At 36.9% G+C, this 20,183-nt stretch overlaps 1 protein-coding gene across 1 annotated transcript in view; it reads left to right on the top strand.

Annotated features, from left to right (window-relative positions):
* The window catches only part of fstl1b (follistatin-like 1b), a 57,055-nt gene extending 39,537 nt beyond the window's left edge, over nt 1-17,518 (top strand). The window contains exons 6-10 of the mRNA XM_073854825.1: nt 6,051-6,181; nt 13,675-13,793; nt 14,443-14,555; nt 17,188-17,298; nt 17,403-17,518. Coding sequence (XP_073710926.1) covers nt 6,051-6,181; nt 13,675-13,793; nt 14,443-14,555; nt 17,188-17,298; nt 17,403-17,518 — 590 coding nt within the window. The remainder of the gene's footprint in view (nt 1-6,050; nt 6,182-13,674; nt 13,794-14,442; nt 14,556-17,187; nt 17,299-17,402) is intronic.
* Nucleotides 17,519-20,183: the final 2,665 nt, after the last annotated feature.

Consider the following 20,183-nt stretch of genomic DNA (forward strand, 5'->3'; position numbering starts at 1 on the left):
AATAGTGGTTTTCATCTTGTCACTTTCTTGATATAGAAAACACGTAGCATTATTTGAAAATTGAGAGAGATGGCAGCTTTCTCGCGATTGGACGTGGTTTTAGCAGCAACTGCAGACACACCCCCAGGCTGCGTCCGAAACCACCTAGTTCCATACTATATAGCAGGGCTATTCAAATCTTACCCTGGAGGGCCGGAGCACTGCATAGCTCCAACCCTGATCAAACACACCTGAGCAAGCTAATCAATATAACTAGACAATCACAGGTGGTTAAGTTTGATTAGGGTTGGAGCTAAACTATGCAGTGCTCCGGCCCTCCAGCCTAAGATTTAAATAGCCCTGCTATATAGTATTTTAAAGTAATATAAACAGTTATTTACATGACACACAATAGCATACAGAACATACCTGTGAGGCTGAATAGGCTAAATTAACACAATAAGCCAAATCAAGTTAAAAAAGGTCCGGAAGTCATGCCGCATCACTGAATCCATTGAATTACATAAATACAGGAGAAGCATAGAGCGGACTCTTGCGGATGTAGACGGTAATGGTTTCTCTTGATTCATATGAACCAAGTACTCAAAATTGTCCAAAAGCGATAACGCAGCTCTATTCAAATGCAAATACATATATAAACAGCTGTCCCTTGTGGTTAAATTGCACTAGTTTAACATCATTCCAGTTAAAGGTGGGGTGCACGATCTCTGAAAGCCAATGTTGACATTTGAAATCACCTAAACAAACACGCCCCTACCCCAATAGAATCTGGAGCTTTTTTTGATAGACCCACCCCACACATACACAACCCAGGCAATGATGTCGTTTAATAGACATGCACCTTACTCGCCGATAGGCTAAAAGTGTGTTTTGGTAGTCGACTCTTTTCCAAAGCGTTTTTCAAAAATCATGCACCCCGCCTTTAACGACTAACTTGTTGTTATGACGACGTATGTCACGTGATGTTTCAACATGGCAAATGTAGTACGTCCGAATTCATTCATACTATTCATATTCATAATATGTAAAACGTACTGTTTTAACGGTCGATGTGTAGATTCTTCATCTAATTCAGTACCTACTGTCACAGTATGTGATTTCGGACGCAGCCCCAGTGTTTGAGAGTAGTGCTGCCACTAACGACTAATTTTCTAACGACTAATCTTTCGACTAATTTTTCGAATAGTCGACTATTCTAAACGACTAATTAAAAAAAACTCAAGTGTTTGTTATTTCATTGTGTCCATTTTATTTTGAACCCACCGGTGTCATAAACAATATGAATAACTTAAATGTTACCAAATAAAAAATTACAATGTAAACAATAAAAATAATAATAAAAACTTCCAGTGCAAAGTAGATGCTTAACAGAAATATGAAATGTTTCACTTCTACTCTTTGATCTTATATTGCATTTTAACACAACTGAATGCTATTTTACATATTATCTGTTCTGTTGTAGCCTATAAAATAGTGACTAAACATGACCCATCACCTCGTTTTTTATCCAACCAGCTGTTCCTTTAACTGCTGCTAAAATCCTGATTTAGATATGCAAAAATCACCATATATTTACATTGTAGCTTTACTGCTGTTGCTCTTCTCATAATTGTTGTTGTGTTTTGAGCCATTTCTTGATTTTAAATGCGAGTGATATAGCGCAGACAAATCGGTGCAAATTCAGAAATATAAGAGAATACACTGTTGTTGTTACATAGACTACAGAACACGGCATACAGCATCATAGGGAGGGAGAAAGCTCGCACACAGACTCACACTACTGCTAATCTTTCTTCAAGTCATGTTAACTCGATCAGTCGTCTTTGTCAGAGACATCTGTGAATGTTGACGTTTACGCAAAAAAAGAAAGTACATTAAAAACACTGCCACCTTTTCACTGTCACGTAAGAGAGAGGCGCGCGCGGTCGAGGCGCTGCAAGCAACATGAGTGATAGAGAGAGAGAGAGAGAGAGAGAGAGAGAGAGAGAGAGAGAGAGAGACGCGCTGAACACTCGCAACAGTGAATTGAGCCGTTTAAAATAGTAAAATAAAAATGTAAATGGGAATCATGAAAAATCTATTTGTTGCGTCCAGTGTTGATTCCGTGGCGGAATCACGAGCAAACACTGATAGCCTTTAACATCCAAAGACAGAGTCATTGTACTTCTCAAAAGAGTTAATAAAACAGTACTGACTAGCTCGCCGTTTCATTAATAATCATACAACAGTTACTTACGTTGTCCTATTCTCTGTGGGTGTATCGTCAATAACTCCCGAGTGTTTTCGTTTGAGATGCTCGTGCATTGTCGTTGTGCTCCCGTGATAAGCCAGCGACGTTTGGCACGGTGTAACAGACCACTCTTTTATCACAACTTGGCTTAAAATACTTTCATACTTCGGAAGCTTTCCGACTCATAATTCCATAGACTCACCTGCCACCGCCAATTTTTCAAAATTAAAGCAGTGAAGGCAGGGGGAGAGGGAAGAAAGATGATAGCGTAGCAGATTAACCAGCAGGGCGCGCACAGCGCACAGACTGGTGTGGAGGTGAATGACATTGAGCCATTTGAGACATGAGACAGAATTACAGTGGGCCGTTTGAAACGGAAAAAAATAAATATGCGACTCCTCGACTAAAAAAATTGCCGTCGACAAATTTTCATTGTCGATTACGTCGACTACGTCGACTATTCGCGGCAGCACTATTTGAGAGTGGAGAGTCCTGCCTGTTTTTGATAAATTATGAATTCTTTTGCCGTTTTTTGTTAATCATTCAAATTTTACATTACATTTTTCTTACTACAAACTGATAACATATTTAATATCGGACTTTACACAGAATTTAAAGGGGCCATGGCACAAGACTTTAAGATGTCAAATAAATCTTTGGTGTCCCCAGAGCACATATGTGAAGTTTTAGCTAAAAACCCCATAGATAATTTATTATAACATGTTAAAATTGCCACTCTGTAGGTGTTTGCAAAAATGTGCCGTCTTTTAAAATGCAAATGAGCTGATAAAGTGCAAACACTGACCACACAATGATGGTGGTTTGTTGCAATTGAAACTCAATTGTGCTGTGAATTATTTTCTCTCTTTTGCTTTGCACTAAGTGGCAGTGCTGTGGTTGGATAGTGCAGATTAAGGGGCGGTATGTAAGGAATAATTGACGACGGGCCATTGAATTATAAGAAAATAATGCACACCAAGGTGGTAATGCGGCACGACGCGAAGCGGAGTGCCGTTACACCGCAGGTGTGCATTATTTTCAAATAATTCAAAGGACCGGAGTCAATTATTCCGCTTATACCACGGTTACCACAAACATTGCTCTGGTGCCTATTTTTAAGACATTTGAAAAGTTAGGTGTGCGGTTTACAGAAAAATAATCAACACCCATAGAACATTTCTCAGCCAATCAGAATGCAGCATTCAACAGACCTGTGGTATAATATTATAATAAGAGCTCCTTATGACATCATAAGGAGAGACAAATTTCAAAGACCTATTTTCTTATGTGCTTGTAGAGAATGGTTTACCAAAACTAAGTTACTGGGTTGCTCTTTTTCACATTTTCTATGTTGATAGAAGCACTGGGGACCCAATCATAGCACTTAAAAATGGAAAAAGTCAGATTTTCATGCCATGGCCCCTTTAAATAGTTTGGAGTATAGAAATCATAGAAACAATTATATTATATCCTCCATCTATTCTATTTAAAATTGTTTTCAATTGCATAGCATCTGAAAGGCCATCAGGACACACTTCTTAAGAAATTGGTGGCACAAACACTTATAACTTTGTGACCCTGTCTGTGACATCTCATAATCTGATGATATTTGGAACATCAAAGTTTGATTTCACCCATTGATTTCACTTTAAAGGAGACAGAGAATGAAAAACAATTTTTACCTTGTCTTTGTTGAATAATGGTAGTCTACCCACATTCACAAACATACAAAAAGTGCTAAATATGCCAAACATCTCAGTCTCATAGAAATTCCTCTTTTAGAAATGTCAGCCAGAAAACAGCCCAATCTGAAAAACTGATGCTTATGACATCACAGGCATCTAACTGCCCCTCCACTTTAAAATAATTGACTACATTTTTTGAGTGGCAGCAAAGTCAGCCAATCAGCAATGAGATTGCAAGTTAAGCCAGTAGGGGGAGCCAGATAGGTGCAAAACCACTTGTTTAAAATCCCCCACCCTAATAGAGCTATCTGAGAGAGGTTTTTAGGAAGCTTCTAAGGCATTACAGACCCAAACAAAAAAAAAAAAATTGTCTACATGTCACATCACAGAACAAGGATAAATACTCCATTCAATCATTCTATGTCACCTTTAATGTTAATCTTTGACATGATCTTACTCTAGTCTATATTAAAGATATCAATGTTATATTTTCACAGAATGTTTACGTTGTGTAGGATGATTTTATGTAGAAAACGTAAATCAAAGTAAATCATAAAAATAATTTAGCTGGGTTTTTACAGGCAGGGTTTAAAGAAAAAAGGTACAAAAGTTGTCACTAAGACAGTACTTTTTAAGAAGGTCCTAATACAGGGGTCTCAAACTCAAACTGGCTTGGGGCCATTTCTAAGACAGACATTTCATCGGGGAGCCGCAGAGCTATTTTAACGTTCAAAAAAGTACAATATTTATGTAAATGTCATGTTTAATTTCTATTATTTAATGTATAATAATACTTGAAAATGTATAAGCAATGGTTTTATCTTTTTAATATACATTATTTTATAAAAGTAGCCTAATAAATCTTTTCTTAACCTTATCTTAACTAAGACCTATTAAAACCTTGCACTAAACTAACAAATTTAATTCCTGTATACATTTATAAACTATTATAAAAATTACCACCAGTAAGTGTTTCTGCTTTGATTTATTTTGGATTGTTTTCAGTCATAGTATTGACTTCATTATGTCCTTTGTTATTTCAGTTTTATTGAATTTTCTATTATATGTGGGAAAATATTAATAAGTGAAAGTGATCCCATAACTTTTGAATGGGTAGTCTATGTTATATATCAATAAATAAATAAAAAAAAATAATACTGCTCTATGTGTAATTGAATAGTAAGCTACATAATAACATATTATACTTCATTATATATAGCAGTATACATACTTTTATCTTCTTTACATTTCTCCTCATCTTTTCTCTTTTCTTAACCTGGGCACTGTGATGGCTCTTTTCTTATCTGTAGTTTAAAATGTGTTGCATTACATCTACCGCTCTGCCTTCCTCCATATGCGGTGTTTCCATTAGATGCTGTGACTTGAGGTGAACTAACCCCACCGCAGCTCGATCTTCTCTAAGTAACAGCTGATATCCAACAAATCTTCTCTGGACAAACACTACAAAGTCCCGACCAGATTAACTGAACGTATGGTGACAATGATATGATTGACGCGAGGTTTGTTGGAATTAAAATCCGATCACGCATTCCGTTATCCTCGACATCACGGAGCACGCGCTGTTCATGGCTGCATAGCAACGGGTGACGCGACCCACGGCACGGAGCGCAACTTCCGCTCCCGAGCACTTTGGAAAGTAATGCTTTGACTCGTTTTAATGCGTTGTTAGACGCGACGTGAACGAACCCTTAAATGTTTAAATCAAAAATCAAACGAATATAAAACAAAGTGAACAAAAATCTTTCTGTGGGTCAGATTATGTTATACTGTTGAAAGGTGAGGCGGGGCACAAAGAGGGGGAGAGCGGGATGCAAAAGGCCTGCGGGCCGGGAGTTTGAGACCACTGTCCTAATATGTACCATTTAGATACAGATATGTACCTTTGAGATACAAGTTACAACTTTTCTATCTTCTTGTGCATTTTTTCTGAGACTGTACAATACAAATATTAGTTAATACAGATGACAGATAGCTTTGCATTTTTTCCAGAAACTTTAACATTTATTAGCCAAACTTAACATCACCTTATGAAATAACTGATATGTGATTCTGACACTGATCTGAAACATCTAAAATGTGAGAAATGATGTATGTGTTGTTTTTTGTCAATGAAGTTGTGTGTTACGTTGCTGATCGTAATGAGCTGCGCAGACGTGTGATCGACTGGCTGCAGATGGAGGTTGTTCCAGATGGCTGGTTCACTAAGGGTTCGAACTTTACTGATATCCTTCTCAAGTACTTCAAGGTGCGTGCACTGTTTTAATTCATTCATTTATAATTATATAAAATAATGAATTCATAGCTCAGAACCTCTGCTTTAAAGCCTGATGTACACACGATACACTGTCAGAAAAAATGGTCCCAAGCTGTCACTGGAGCAGTAACCTTTAATAAGGCCCTAATATGTACCAACAGGTAGAGATATGTATACATTTAGTACTAATAAGTACCTTTAAGGGTACTATATGCACTATTTAGGTGCAAAGTTGTACCTTTTTAAAGAGTACCACCCCTAGACAGCTAGCACATAATGTATTTACTTAAATTTTTTTATTCTTTTAAACATAAAATCAGATTGCTTTACATTTGAAGTTAATATCAGTTTCAGTGTATTCAGTTCTTTTTGAGTGAAGAAAGAGACATTTGTTATGGCGCCAGAGGATTACTCTGATCTTGTCCTTTAGCTGCAGGGATATGATATCGGTGATCTCCTGCTGCCCTTCAAAGTGTCTTCAGTTTGCAGCGCAACATTTTTCTGATAGTATTATAATGCATGTAATAGACAACTAAAAATGAGTTATGTATGCACAGCAGCAGTTCGAGCAGTTTAATGTTTTGATGGATCAGTTTCATTGGTATAGCTTAGAAAGCTAAAGAACAAGACTTTTAGAAATGGAACCATAATCCAGTTTAGAGAAAAGTAAATTTGCTTTATTTTTAGATATAAAGAGATAAACACTTATTTGCTGTCCATTGATTTTTAAGTCTTCATGTAGTTTTAATTTATATCTTAACCATTTGAAAACTCTTACCCCTGGTGTAACCATAGTAAAACTGTAGTAACCATGTTTTGGCAGATAAATGAATAATCCACCCGTGGGTCTCTCTCGCTCGCTCTTTCTTTCTCTCTGTGCTCATGCAGCAGCAGTCAGTCCCTCACGTTAGGTCTCTTGAGACGCGCAAAAGGGGCTATGTCGCCAAATTAAAGGGGACAGAGAATGAAAAACCATTTTTACCTTGTCTTTGTTGAATAATGGTAGTCTACCCTCATTCACAAACATACAAAAAGTGCTAAACATGCTAAACATCTCAGTCTCATAGAAATTCCTCTTTTAGAAATGTCAGCCAGAAAACAGCCTAATCTGAAAAACTGATGCTTATGACATAGGCATGTAACTGCCCTTCCACTTTAAAGTAATTGGCTACATTTTTTGAGTGGCAGCAAAGTCAGCCAATCAGTAATGAGATTGCAAGTTAAGCCAGTAGGGGGAGCCAAATAGGTGCAAAACCACTTGTTTAAATTCCCCCTTCTAATAGGGCTTTTTGAGAGAGGTTTTTAGGAAGCTTCTAAGGCATTATAGACCCAAACAAAAAAAAAAATTGTCTACATGTCACATCACAGAACAAGGATAAATACTCCGTTCAATCATTCTATGTCACCTTTAAGAAAGCTCTTCTCACACACAATACTAATAGTTGTAAAGTTTTCTGATCTTTAAGCAAGCTAAGACAAAACTCGCGTTTATATCATGTTGTTTATATTGGTGACACGTGTGATGCTGGAGCGATGTAGTTTGACGCGCCGTTTGCTCATAGTACAAACATCTTTGATCAGAAAGATGAGAAAGAGACGCAACAGCGGTTAAGAGCGTCAATACCTTAAAAGAGACTTTATGGTCATCACATCATAGCAGATGTCATTTATAATATCCATCTAGAGCCCCGTCTCTCATATACAGGTATTTATCCTGTCTGTAGGTTTGTGCATATATTCATACCTGTTGATTTTAAATATTGCCTATTTTTAATGTACTGCATGCATAAATACAAAATACAATGAATGCATACTATAGCTTCAATAGTCTATTAAATTAATAACTCAATTAAAACAAGATTCTGTCCATCAAGACTTAATCTGTTGTTATTGTTATCTTTTTTGGCATTTTTACTTTAACACTAGCTTTAACTCTCCCATGTTTTAAAACTGTGGTGAGCATTAAGTAAAAAGCTATAGTGAATGGCAAATGTCTGCACATTTGTAGATTCCAAAAACAATATAAACTAAAAAACATGTACACCGTGAAATGTACCGCTACCGTGAAATAAAATGACTCATTCCGTGAAATAGAATTTTGTTCATACCGCCCACCCCTAATTGCCATAGGTTTAACAGAAATAACATGGTTAGAGTATAGTTACTATAGTAAGACAAAGATCATTTTAATGTTACTATGGATTTACTACAAATAGTTTAATAATGATTACTGTAGTAAAACTAATATCTTTAAAATATGTTTAATGATGGCAAATTTGACTACCATCTAGTGCAAATTGTATTAGTATAGGGCTTATTCGCAAACACCGGAAGTCGCTAGCCGCGGGCATCTTGTTGACATAACGTCTGTCCTGCCCCTAGCCGCACGTAGATTTGAGTCGAGGGGAGCAGTAGCCTAATGGCTTAATCTCGTCTGTATTAAGAGAAGATGAGCTTGATTATTGTGGAACAATATCAAATAGACAAAATAGCCTTAAGTAAAGATCCATCCTTATTGCCATCCGTAACTTATCCGGATATTTATAACTATATCGTTCATACAGTATCCGCATTTATCATACAAGCACTGAAGGGCCGTTCACATTATAACTATAACGATAACTATATCATCGTCCACATCACCAAACAATACGTTTATGCTAATTCGCTCACGGCACTCGCGCAAATCACTTGCCTTTAATATTGCTTGTAATAAAAACTTTTGCAGTCCTCAACACGCTGCGTTTCGCGTAACGCTAAACAGTGAATCTAATAGTTTGTGTAATCTCTTACCTTTTGGCATAACAGTTAGTTAATGTAATAGATTAAAAAGCATTACGTAGTCAATTTTCACAGCAACTGGAGGTAATCTAATGTTATAGACCTCAGCAATGAGCTTCACTGTCATTTTAAGTGGCCGTGCACTTGAAGTTCAAATAGATTTTAATGCTATCAATGGTTTATCCTTCATCAGGTGGGAAAAATCGCTCAGAAAGTGATCCCAATGATGTCGTTCATTGTATCTGTATCGTTATAGTTTTGGTGTGAGCTCCGCTATTCTGTTTAAAGGAACACGCCCACATTTTGGGAATTTAGCTTATTCACCGTATCCCCCAGAGTTAGATAAGTCCATACATACCTCTCTCATCTCCGTGCGTGCTGTAACTCGGTCTGACGCAGCCCCCGCTAGCTTAGCTTAGCACAAAGACTGGAAGTGGGTGGCTTTAGCTAGCATACTGCTCCCAATAAGTGACAAAATAACGCGATCATTTTCCTATTTATGTGTTGTGATTTGTATAGTCAAACCGTGTACAAATAACAAGGTGATATGAGACACAGCGATCTTTTAACAGTATACATACTGAGAACTATATTCTCTGAAGACGAAGCACCGCCGCACGGGCGGAGCGACCCGCACAATTCTGACCGAACTCTCTGCTCCTCACCAGGGGCTTCTCGTGTGCTGCGAGCAGATCACTCCGCCCACGCGGCAGTGCTTCGTCTTCAGAGAATATAGTTCTCAGTATGTATACTGTTAAAAGATCGCTGTGTCTCATATCACCTTGTTATTTGTACACGGTTTGACTATACAAATCACAACACATAAATAGGAAAATGATCGCGTTATTTTGTCACTTATTGGGAGCAGTATGCTAGCTAAAGCCACCCACTTCCAGTCTTTGTGCTAAGCTAAGCTAGCGGGGGCTGCGTCAGACAGAGTTACAGCACGCACGGAGATGAGAGAGGTATGTATGGACTTATCTAACTCTGGGGGATACGGTGAATAAGCTAAATTCCCAAAATGTGGGCGTGTTCCTTTAATATAAAACGATTTTCAAAACTATGTGAACGGCCCTTAATTCCCTATCAATGCCAGACCTATTATTATGTTCATATAGTTATTAATACTAATTTAATATTTATGGCAGCTTATTTGAAAGAGCAGTTTCAGCCACTGCTTACAGCTAACCATATGTGATCAAATTATGGGGACAGACTTTGCTGTGAGCATATATTAGGGTTGCCAGCCACGTCTGATAAAAAACCTGGACATATAGATGACCCGGCCAATTGGTTTGCTCACAAGCCCCCCCCCCCCCCCCAATAGCATAATATTTCTATAGGCTTATGCAATTATTGGCAAAACTTTACAATTCTCTTTTTTCAATTCTTATTTGTTAACATTAGTTAATTTATTAACTAACATGAACTAACCGTGAGTAGTACATTTGTTACTGTATTTGTTAATCTTTGATAACATTAGTAAATAAAAATACTGTTCATGGTTTATTCATGTTAGTTCACAGTGCATTAACTAATGTTAACAAGATTTAAATAAATGTATTATTAACATTAACAAAGATAAAAAAAATTGCTTTATGCTATAAGTGCAGTTTATTATTAGTTCATGTGTTAACTAATGAATCTTATTGTAAAGTGTTACCCAATTATTTGTACATTATGTTAAAATATGTAAATCAGGTTTACAATTTATTAAAGCTGCTTATACTATTTATGTAAACTGTTATTTATATTCCATTGCAACTTTAAACAGGTCTTAATAGCAACTAGCAAATATGCACATGAAATTAAACTTGTTGAACTCACCTCAACATGTATTTTACAATCATTTAACCCGCCATGGGAAAAGCTGAAGTCACTGTTACAAACTCTACACCATACAAGATTTTAACTCTTTTAAGACAGGGATACACTTTCGTGTAGTCTGGTGTAAAATGTGTCTTATATTTTCGCTTTTGGGGCACTCTCCCTCTGTCATGGCGCTCCTGTTTCTAGATACACTGATTAGTTTGGTTCGGGAGAAGAGATAAAAGCACGCCCACACTGACAATTGATTGGTTGATGTCCTGAAACAGGCCAATCAGGAAGCTCTCTGTCTTACATGCGCTAAATGAGGCAAACACACACAGACGCAAGGTCTCCCTCTCTGCCGTGCGCGCGCTAAATTTCATATTCACATAGCGTTTCGAAAACCGGGACATTCAGTGTCCCGGGAGAGTTGATAAATTTCCCGGGACAGGTTATTAAAAAGAAGGACAATCCCGGTAAAACCGGGACAGGTGGCAACCCTAGCATATATCCCTAACGTTACCTGTGGTAAAATGATTGGGACAGACTTTGCTGTTGGGAGTCTCTCCTTCGCTGGTTCAACTCCTCTGTCTCCTTCCTTTCATGTTTTCTGACAGTCGGTATCGCATAAAAACTAATTCCGGGGTTCTTTTTGCTGTTGTTAGAACATCCGTCTATTACACCACACACCATCGCGCGGTTTCAAAAAAAAAAGACACCGATAATACCATGCATAATACCCACGCTGCCTCGCTTGTCAATTGACAGACTGACAGTTTTATGTCAACAATATGGCCGCCGCGAACATTGATGACGTAGATCGAATAAGCCCTATAGACAACTGCAGAATGATTGAATGACAGAGAAGAGGTTACCTTTTAATGAAGTTATTAAAGGGACACTCCATGCAATGATATTACGCAGCAGCCAAATATAGTCCCCTTATAACTTTCAATAGCAGGGGACTCCAAAGCGGTAAAAAAAATCAAATGTTTAACTCTAGGGGAGCTGGAAAATGAGTATATTTTTTTAAAAAAGTGGAGTGTGCTTTTAAATGTGTGCGGGAGGACAAAGCCTAGATGTTTAACATAATCATGAACAGTTCATGACAAGTGATCACTGTTCCAGGCAGTATAGTCTCCTGACAGACTGCTGAGATAAGATTAAACTAAGAACTAGATCATTTACCCCTTTTTTACAGCATGGCAGGATAGCTTATTCAATAAATTCGATTTCTACACTAACTGTAGCGTTGACACATTGCTTGCATTAGTCAATTTCAACCTTCAACCCTTGTTACCTAAGTTTTTTTTTTAGGAAAAAAAACTACAAACCAGCATATAGTCCAAAGCTAACTTAAACTGAGGCAAAGTTTTTTTTCCAGCCCTGTTCCTCACAATATAAATTAATACATTTATTTATTATATGTTTATTGCTTGAAAATATTAACAGGATTTTGCAAAACTTGTCAAAATTGCCAAAATGTCAAAATTTATGGTAAAAGTGTGGCAAAAATGGCAAACCTCATTTAAAATAAATAGAAAGGTCAGCTTGTACAAAAATTTAATTCTAAATGTTAAGCAGTTCAACTGTTTTGGACGCTATTCTAGTACCAACTAACAGAAGGTCTTGTTGATCTAAACCAGGAGTGGGGAACCATGGGTCCTGGAGGGCCACTGTCCTGCAGAGTTTAGTTTCAACCCTAACCAAACACCTGAATTTCATTTCCAAGTAATCCTGAAGACTTGAATTAGATTTTTAGGTGTGTTTAATTAGGGTTGGAACTAAACTCTGCAGGACAGTGGCCCTCCAGGACCAGGGTCCCCACCCCAAAAAATGTTCCCAACCATTTTTCCTTCAGGCCCCCTAAGTGCATGTTACAATCTGAGCCCCCCAATCCTCTACATCTATCTTTCCATTTGATTTTGCTGTTACGTTGACAAGCATGTTGAGATGGAGCAAGCAAAATTGAAATTATTATTTTAGTAAATATTTTAAGAGAATATCTTGGCATTGTAAGCATGGAGCTGTTTACACTTGGTATTAAGATGTGTTTTCAGCGATCGGATCACAAGTGGACGAGAGAGACACATCACGTTTACAACTGGTATTTAAATCCGTCTCTTTTGTCCACTTCAACCGATTTTGTCCTGAATACTGTGAGGGGGCTGTCTGTCGAGACGGTGGGCAAGTCTCTCCGCTGTCATTTAAGTTATGATGAGTTTATATGGACGCAAACTAATATTATGTCGGAGTTCACTGCTTGTCTTGTAAGTAAACATGCTGCACATGTGTTTTGTTAGTGTATATGTAAGAGCTTTCTCTGAATTTTCAGCACAATTGATGAAATAAGATCTCGCAACTTTTACACGCTGGCAAAATGAAACTGCGGAGATCAGCCACTTTAGTTTTATCAATGAAAGGTTAAAAAAAGCGCTGTACACCGTGTGTTCGCACCAGAAGTCAGAAAACACGTAAAACATTGTGTTTAGTACCTCAGATTAGATAAATGGGCGGAGAGAAGGCGGTCGCGTGTGGCTGCTCGAACACATTCAACCACATGTGCGTTTACACTACAAAACCAATCCGATCGAAAGAGGTTTCGACTACCTCTAAATGTGGTCGAAAGTGGACGATCTCAAAACGTTTTGAACACCGTTTACACCTGGCATTAAGTCGCCCACTTGTGATCCGATCGATGAAAACCAAGTGTAAACAGTCTCGATGTGATTTAAAAAAAATATATTAGTGGAAAATTTTTTGAATATCTAATCCCACGCCTCCCCGCTCCCACCCACCCCCCGTGAACTCTCACGCCCCCAAGAGGGATCCACTGATCTAAATGATGGAAATATATTTCAGTATTTTTAATATGCTGTTTTCCTTTCCTGTAGAATTATGATAATGGCGACTCTCAGATGGATTCTGCCGAGCTGCTCAAGTTCATTCAACACAATGACAGCGCTGTTCAGATGAACTCTTATGCTGAAGAGGAGAACAACCGCCTGCTCAGGTTATACACAACATGAATATAAACAAGTTTTATTTTTGGGGGGTAAACCATATATTTGATAGTTGTGTCTGTGTACAAAAAATCAATAGGTTCCTTTCTTGTTTGTATCAATGTAGAGGTCACGAGAGTGTGTTGTGCCCATCTGTGTGCCTGGAAAATCCCCCATTCACAAACATTGATAAAAACAGGCAAACATTTCACAGTGCAAATACGATCTCCTGGCTTGCTAGATAATTGGTTAAAATAACAAACAAGACTTGTGTCATATGTTCCCCTTTAAAATCATTTGACATGCCATGAAAACAATGTTACTCATCAGTTCCTGTAGCTCAGGAGGTAGAGCACTGCATTAGCAATACAAAGGTCGTAGGTTTGGTCAGAAAAAGGCCAAACTATGTACCCCAGCTGTCAATGGGGCTAAACAGGTACATATTGGTATCTCAAGGGTACATATTGGTACCAAATCTGTACTTAATGGCACATAAAAGAATACTGCCCCAGTGACAGCTGGGGTACATATTTTGACCATTGTTTCTAACAGTGTAGGGAACACATTTGGCATCTACTGTACCAAATGAGTAAATGTGAAACCAAATGCATTATTGTATAAAGTATCAAATATTTTATATTGCCTGCATGTATTTCTCAGGAGCCTTTGTGTGGATGCTCTTATTGAGCTCTCAGATGAGAATGCTGACTGGAAGCTCAGCTTTGATGAATTCCTCAACTGTTTAAAACCAGGCTTCAATCCACCTGAGAAGAGTAAGTCCATTATTTATTTATTAATACTGCATAGGACTTGAGGCACACAGCAAAAATCAGATTTTTATCTATCTGACTCACATTTCTTTTTTTAGTTTGAACAGCAAAAACACATAAAAAATTATGTGTTTTGTATTAACATATTTTACTAGATACAATCATAGATTACAATTTAGTGCTTTTAAAAAAAAGACTTAGAAACAAATAATCTTAAATAACATGTACTCTTTTGTGTCTTTTTGCTGTTGTATTAGCTCTTAAGTTATTATTCTGGCAACAGATATAGATGTACTGGATAGTGACAGCATCGTCTGAACAAATTGATCTTATTTCATCGCTTGCAAAATGCGAAATGCAGTTGTGGTTCTAGGAAGCAAAGAGTGCATAAGAGCAAACAGGGATTTTCCACTCTTGCACAGAATGTGCTCCATGCTGAAGAGCAAAGCATGCAGAAGTAGGTGAAAGTTCAGTGGGAGGGATCCGTCTGACATCATATCGAACTACATAGTACACATTCAGACACAGACTCATGGGGCTGCCGATCAGTATAAACAGTCCATGCTAGAGGAGATAATGGAAGATAAAAATAAAGAAGATAACAAAGATAACTTCTAATTTTCTTCTAGATAGCTTTAGAAACAGACATTTCATGATAGGAATTTCCTGCGCTAAATGTTAAAATCTAGGACACAGGCAAGTTTAGTAGCAGACATCTATGCATTTCACATAAAAATTACTATGGTTTGAGAGTTCTTGTGAAATAACTGAAGTACACTGAAAAAAATGATTCATTGAATTTAATCAACCTTTTTCAAGGTAAGTGGTTGCAACCAACACACTTAAGCTACATTCAAACAAAAGTTTTATATTTTATTTTACTTTACTAATCTTTTTTGTTTAAATGTAGCTTAAATAAATTGATTGCAACCACCTACCCCAAAAAAAACCATTAAATTCAATGAATCATTCTTTTCAGTGTATATTATCAAGGAATAAATAAATATCTTCATAAATACATTTTGTAATCAGTGTATTGTTTTTTAGATATACTTTAATATTCTTCCCCTTGTGAACTTAAAGTGATGTGTTGGCAACAATAGACAATAATACAAAGTTGTATAAAATAATTTTACACATTATTTATTTAAATATATATTTATATTTAAATTACACTGTAAGAAAAATTGGTCTCAAGTTGTCACTGGGGCAGTACCCTTTAAAAAGGTCCCAATATGTACCATCTAGGTGCACATATGTATACATTTGGCACCAATATGTACCTCTGAAGTACTAATATGATCTCTTTTTGAGGTGCAAAGGTGTACTTTTTGGAAAGGGTACCATCCCAATGACAGCTAGGGACCTTTTTTCTGACAGTGCATAAAGATAATACATTATCTCTTTAGTGAATAAAAACAGCAGAATTGATGAGTCAATGACAAAACAATCTTTATTTTTATTTAAAAAATACAATTATTTTGATTAAAAAAAACTTTTTAAAATGGATGTAATGCATATTTTTTGATTTAGGAACAACATTATAATACATTCAAAAATAATGTCAGATGGTACAACCAATCGTCTATTTGCAATATACGTTTTAATGCTGTGTCATTTTAATTATTAGCTAAACAATGAATTTACATTTAACAAACTTACTTGGATGCAGGTATACATTTTAAACAATGAATTTACATTTAACAAACTTACTTGGATGCAGGTATACATTTTTTTTTGCCTGTGATATCAAATTCCTAAATATACTTTTTAAATAGAAATAAAATGTAATCAGAAAAATCCAAAGTGCTCAAAAAATAGCTGAAAAAATTGTTTGGGAAAAATTAGTTAGGTGCTCTTTGGTGTAGGGTATACAAAACATCAAAAAAGGGGAATCCAAGGCACTCTTCATATATCAAAAAGTAAAAAGCCTTTATTTAAATATGGCTATAACATTAAAAACATATAACAGGGCAGTAACCCACGCGTAGCGGCACAGATAGCCTTCTTCAGGGTATGATAGAAATAAAATGTGTTTGATAAAATAGCATTTTTTTCTAATTTTACATTGGTTGTACCACCTGACACAGAAAGTGTACCAGCATTCTCATTACACTAAAGTAGAAATTTCTTCTGTGTTTGAGAGAAATGTACAAACTTTTCATTCAGCCATAAAGACCAGCTGGGTTTCACTGGATGATATCATGTTTACTGTTTATACTTGTTAACTTCTTAATAAAAAGGCCATGATTGTGGTCCTACATTGACATTTGAGAACATCCAAATTGTTGGCCAAAAGTTTTTCAAATATCCTTACATCCCAACAACTACTGATATTCATGAAATCTGTTTATAGGAAATGTTTTAAAAATAAAATAATCTTATTTCTTTAATTGAAGAGTTGTCTCAAACTGCTAATTTGTATTTCCCCACCTGTCATTTTACAAGTTTGAGATAACAAAACATTAAAAAAAATACTGAAAATCTATTTAAACTAAATATGTTTTATAGTGAAATGTCATAAATGTATCAAGTTATTTTTATAGTACATAATGCCCCGGACACAAAAATATGCATGTACGCTAGTAGTTTATGGGTACGATGAGAAATTTGAAATGTCTGTGCATTAATACAGAATGCGCTCTGGAAGACGAAACCTTTGAGGATGGAGCCGAGACCCAGGTGGACTGCAACCTTTGCGTCTGCGCATGTGGAAACTGGGTCTGCACTGCCATGACTTGTGATGGTGAGATGAAAGTTTTAAGTACAAACACTTCCAATTACGTCAGAAGAACTGTAATTTCCTGTTATCGTAAAATGATGATGAGTTTACCTTGACTTTCTCCACAGAGAAAACCCCAGCTATAGAGACAGATGGAGGTCAGGAGATGACAGAGGAGGAGTGGACCCGCCGTGTGGCTGAACTCAACAAGCATCAGGACAACTTTTATAGGGTTTTCAACTAGGGTGGCCAATCGTGCAAGTTCCGCCGGACACGTCCTGAACATGTTTTAGAGTGCGTTCTCCGGAAGTCGCGTTGCTCGACCGCATACGTCATCGAGGTTCTCACATTTCAGTTAAAATACATTAGAAAATTTTAAAAAAATTTTAAGACATACAATCATTGTAGTTTCATTCTTACCTTGAAATGTAACGGTTGCTTTTTTTGAAATTAAACCCGAAATATTAAACCTTGATGACGTATGCGGTCGACCAACGCGACTTCTGGAGAACGAACCCGAAAACATGTTTGCAACATGTTCCCAACTGGCACGAATGGCCACCCTAGTTTTAAACTGTGGTGCTTTGTCTCATATGCTGTTAAAGGTGCAGTGTGTAAATTTTTAGAATGATCTCTTGACAGAAATGCAAAATAATATACAAAACTATATTATCAGGGGTGTACAAAGACCTTTCATAATGAATCGTTATGTGTTTATTACCTTAGAACGAGATCTTTTTATCCCCTTACATGGAAGTCGCCATTTTGTGTCGCCATTTTTCTACAGAAGCCCTTAATGGACCATTTTTTTTACTAAGTTGTCTCCGACGATGACATGTTTGTCCGGTGGCAGCTACCGTACCTTCTCTATGTGTTTCAAAAGCAAGGGGTGAGCAGTGGACTACGCTGTTGGTTGCAATTCGCAACCTCACCACTAGCTGCCGCTAAAATTTACACACTGCACCTTTAAAACTAAGTTTAGTAACTTTTATAAGTTAAATTAAATCTTTCATTGTCAGTTTAATGTTCAGAGTTAAACTGAGGCTATGTTTACACAACAACAATGTGCGTTTATGAATAATTTCATTTTCACATAATTGCAGCACAAACACAGTCCTATATGCGCTATTGTTGTTTTGGATCAACATGATCTCACAAATTTCTGTGAAATAGAAATAGTAATATTTTGCTCATTTTTGCGTTTCATTGTCACATGTTTCCGCCGTTTTGCGTGCCCGTGCCACGACTTTTTCGTGTAAGTTTAACGTATTGGTTACATTGTCGCTTTGGTTTGGGGTTAGATTTGCTGTTTGGGTAAGGATGTCATTTTATGTAACAGAAAGTCGTTCTAACCCCAAACCAAAGCGACAATGGTAAAGAAAATAGGAAAAACAGTTGAGTAACCAATACGTGAAACTTACACGAAAAAGAAAGTCGTGGCGCGGGCACGTGGGGTGGTGGAGGTGTGTGACAGTGACATGCAAAAATGGGCAAAATATACCATTACTATTTCAAGGATTTTGTGAGATCAGGTTATTTTGGATATAATTATGCATGCCTATAGAGAGAATTAACACATGCGTATGAAGTCACCGTTATCACAGATTCATGTTTTTACGTAGTTTACACAGATATGACAAAGCCATGTCATCAAAAACTTGCACTTTACACCCATCTTCAAAAGTGTGGATTTTCAGGACCCAAAATGCTGTTGTTGTGTGATTGAATAACAAAACTGCATAAAAGCGTTTACGTCCCAACAACTATACTACAACGATGTGCTTTTATGAATAATTTCGTAAATATGAATAATTACTAAAACTGACCCTGGACTATGCAAAGCGGCAAAATTTTGTTAATTTTCTTGGAGAAGTGTTAATAAACTCTGTATCTTGAGCAGAACAATCACAGTCCTGTAGGACGCTATTGTTGTTTTGGTTATACTTACGCATGCCTATAGACTAAATAAACACATGCGTATGATGTCACCGTTATCACAGATTTGTGTTACGTAGTTTACACCAATATAATAAGGCGATGTCATCAAAAACTTGCACTTCGAAATCCATCTTCACGTTTTCATTTTCACGACCCAAAACGCTGTTGTTATTTAAAAAAAGCCAGATCACATAAAATGCTTTTGTCGCTGTGTGTGTCACTAATCTATTTCAATGAGGTTGTTAGGAGGCATTCGTATTTCACGTTGTCCTATTAAAAAAATTTAAACAAATCAGTAACTGTCCTGTCAGTATTTGATGCAAGATGGATAATGAGAACTCTAGGCTACTGCTTCACTCTCATTGATTGTCGCTCCTTAAAGTCTCTCGTCATTTGCATAAAGCTGAATTGTTCTAAACTGTGTCACGTAGCTGAACATGCCAACTTCCTGTCGCCAATGTTCATTAGGGCTGTCACAATGATTAAATAATCGTCTCATCGCGATTATTTGACCTCATTGCGATGATTTCAGATCACCGCAATGATTGCACATTTCTTTAAAAACACAAGGGGGAGCTGCAGCGCCTGTATAAATGAGACCGTATCAGATTGCGCTCCTTAACTGACAGCATAATGCGATACATTGCAAAGCCATTCAGTACGGTGGAAAAACAGCATTTAAAGAAATGCTGCAAAAAGTAGTACGAACTGCCAGGTAAAACATACATTTCCAAAAACATTTCCAAACAAAATTATTTCATGAACAAACAAAAAAAAAGTTTGAGAATTAAATGTCAAAGCAATAAAACAGACAATTAATCGTCATAACCATCACAATTTATTAGACAATTAACCGTCAGCCAAATTTCATAACCGTGACCGCCCTAATGTACATTGTTTATTGTGTCGCCAGAAATCGCTAAGCTTTTATTGAAATGAATGAGATTGTGGCGCTCCGCCCATTGCTAGTC

The sequence above is a fragment of the Misgurnus anguillicaudatus genome, chromosome 17 (assembly GCF_027580225.2).
Source record: "Misgurnus anguillicaudatus chromosome 17, ASM2758022v2, whole genome shotgun sequence".
In the NCBI taxonomy this organism is placed as follows: Eukaryota; Metazoa; Chordata; class Actinopteri; order Cypriniformes; family Cobitidae; genus Misgurnus; species Misgurnus anguillicaudatus.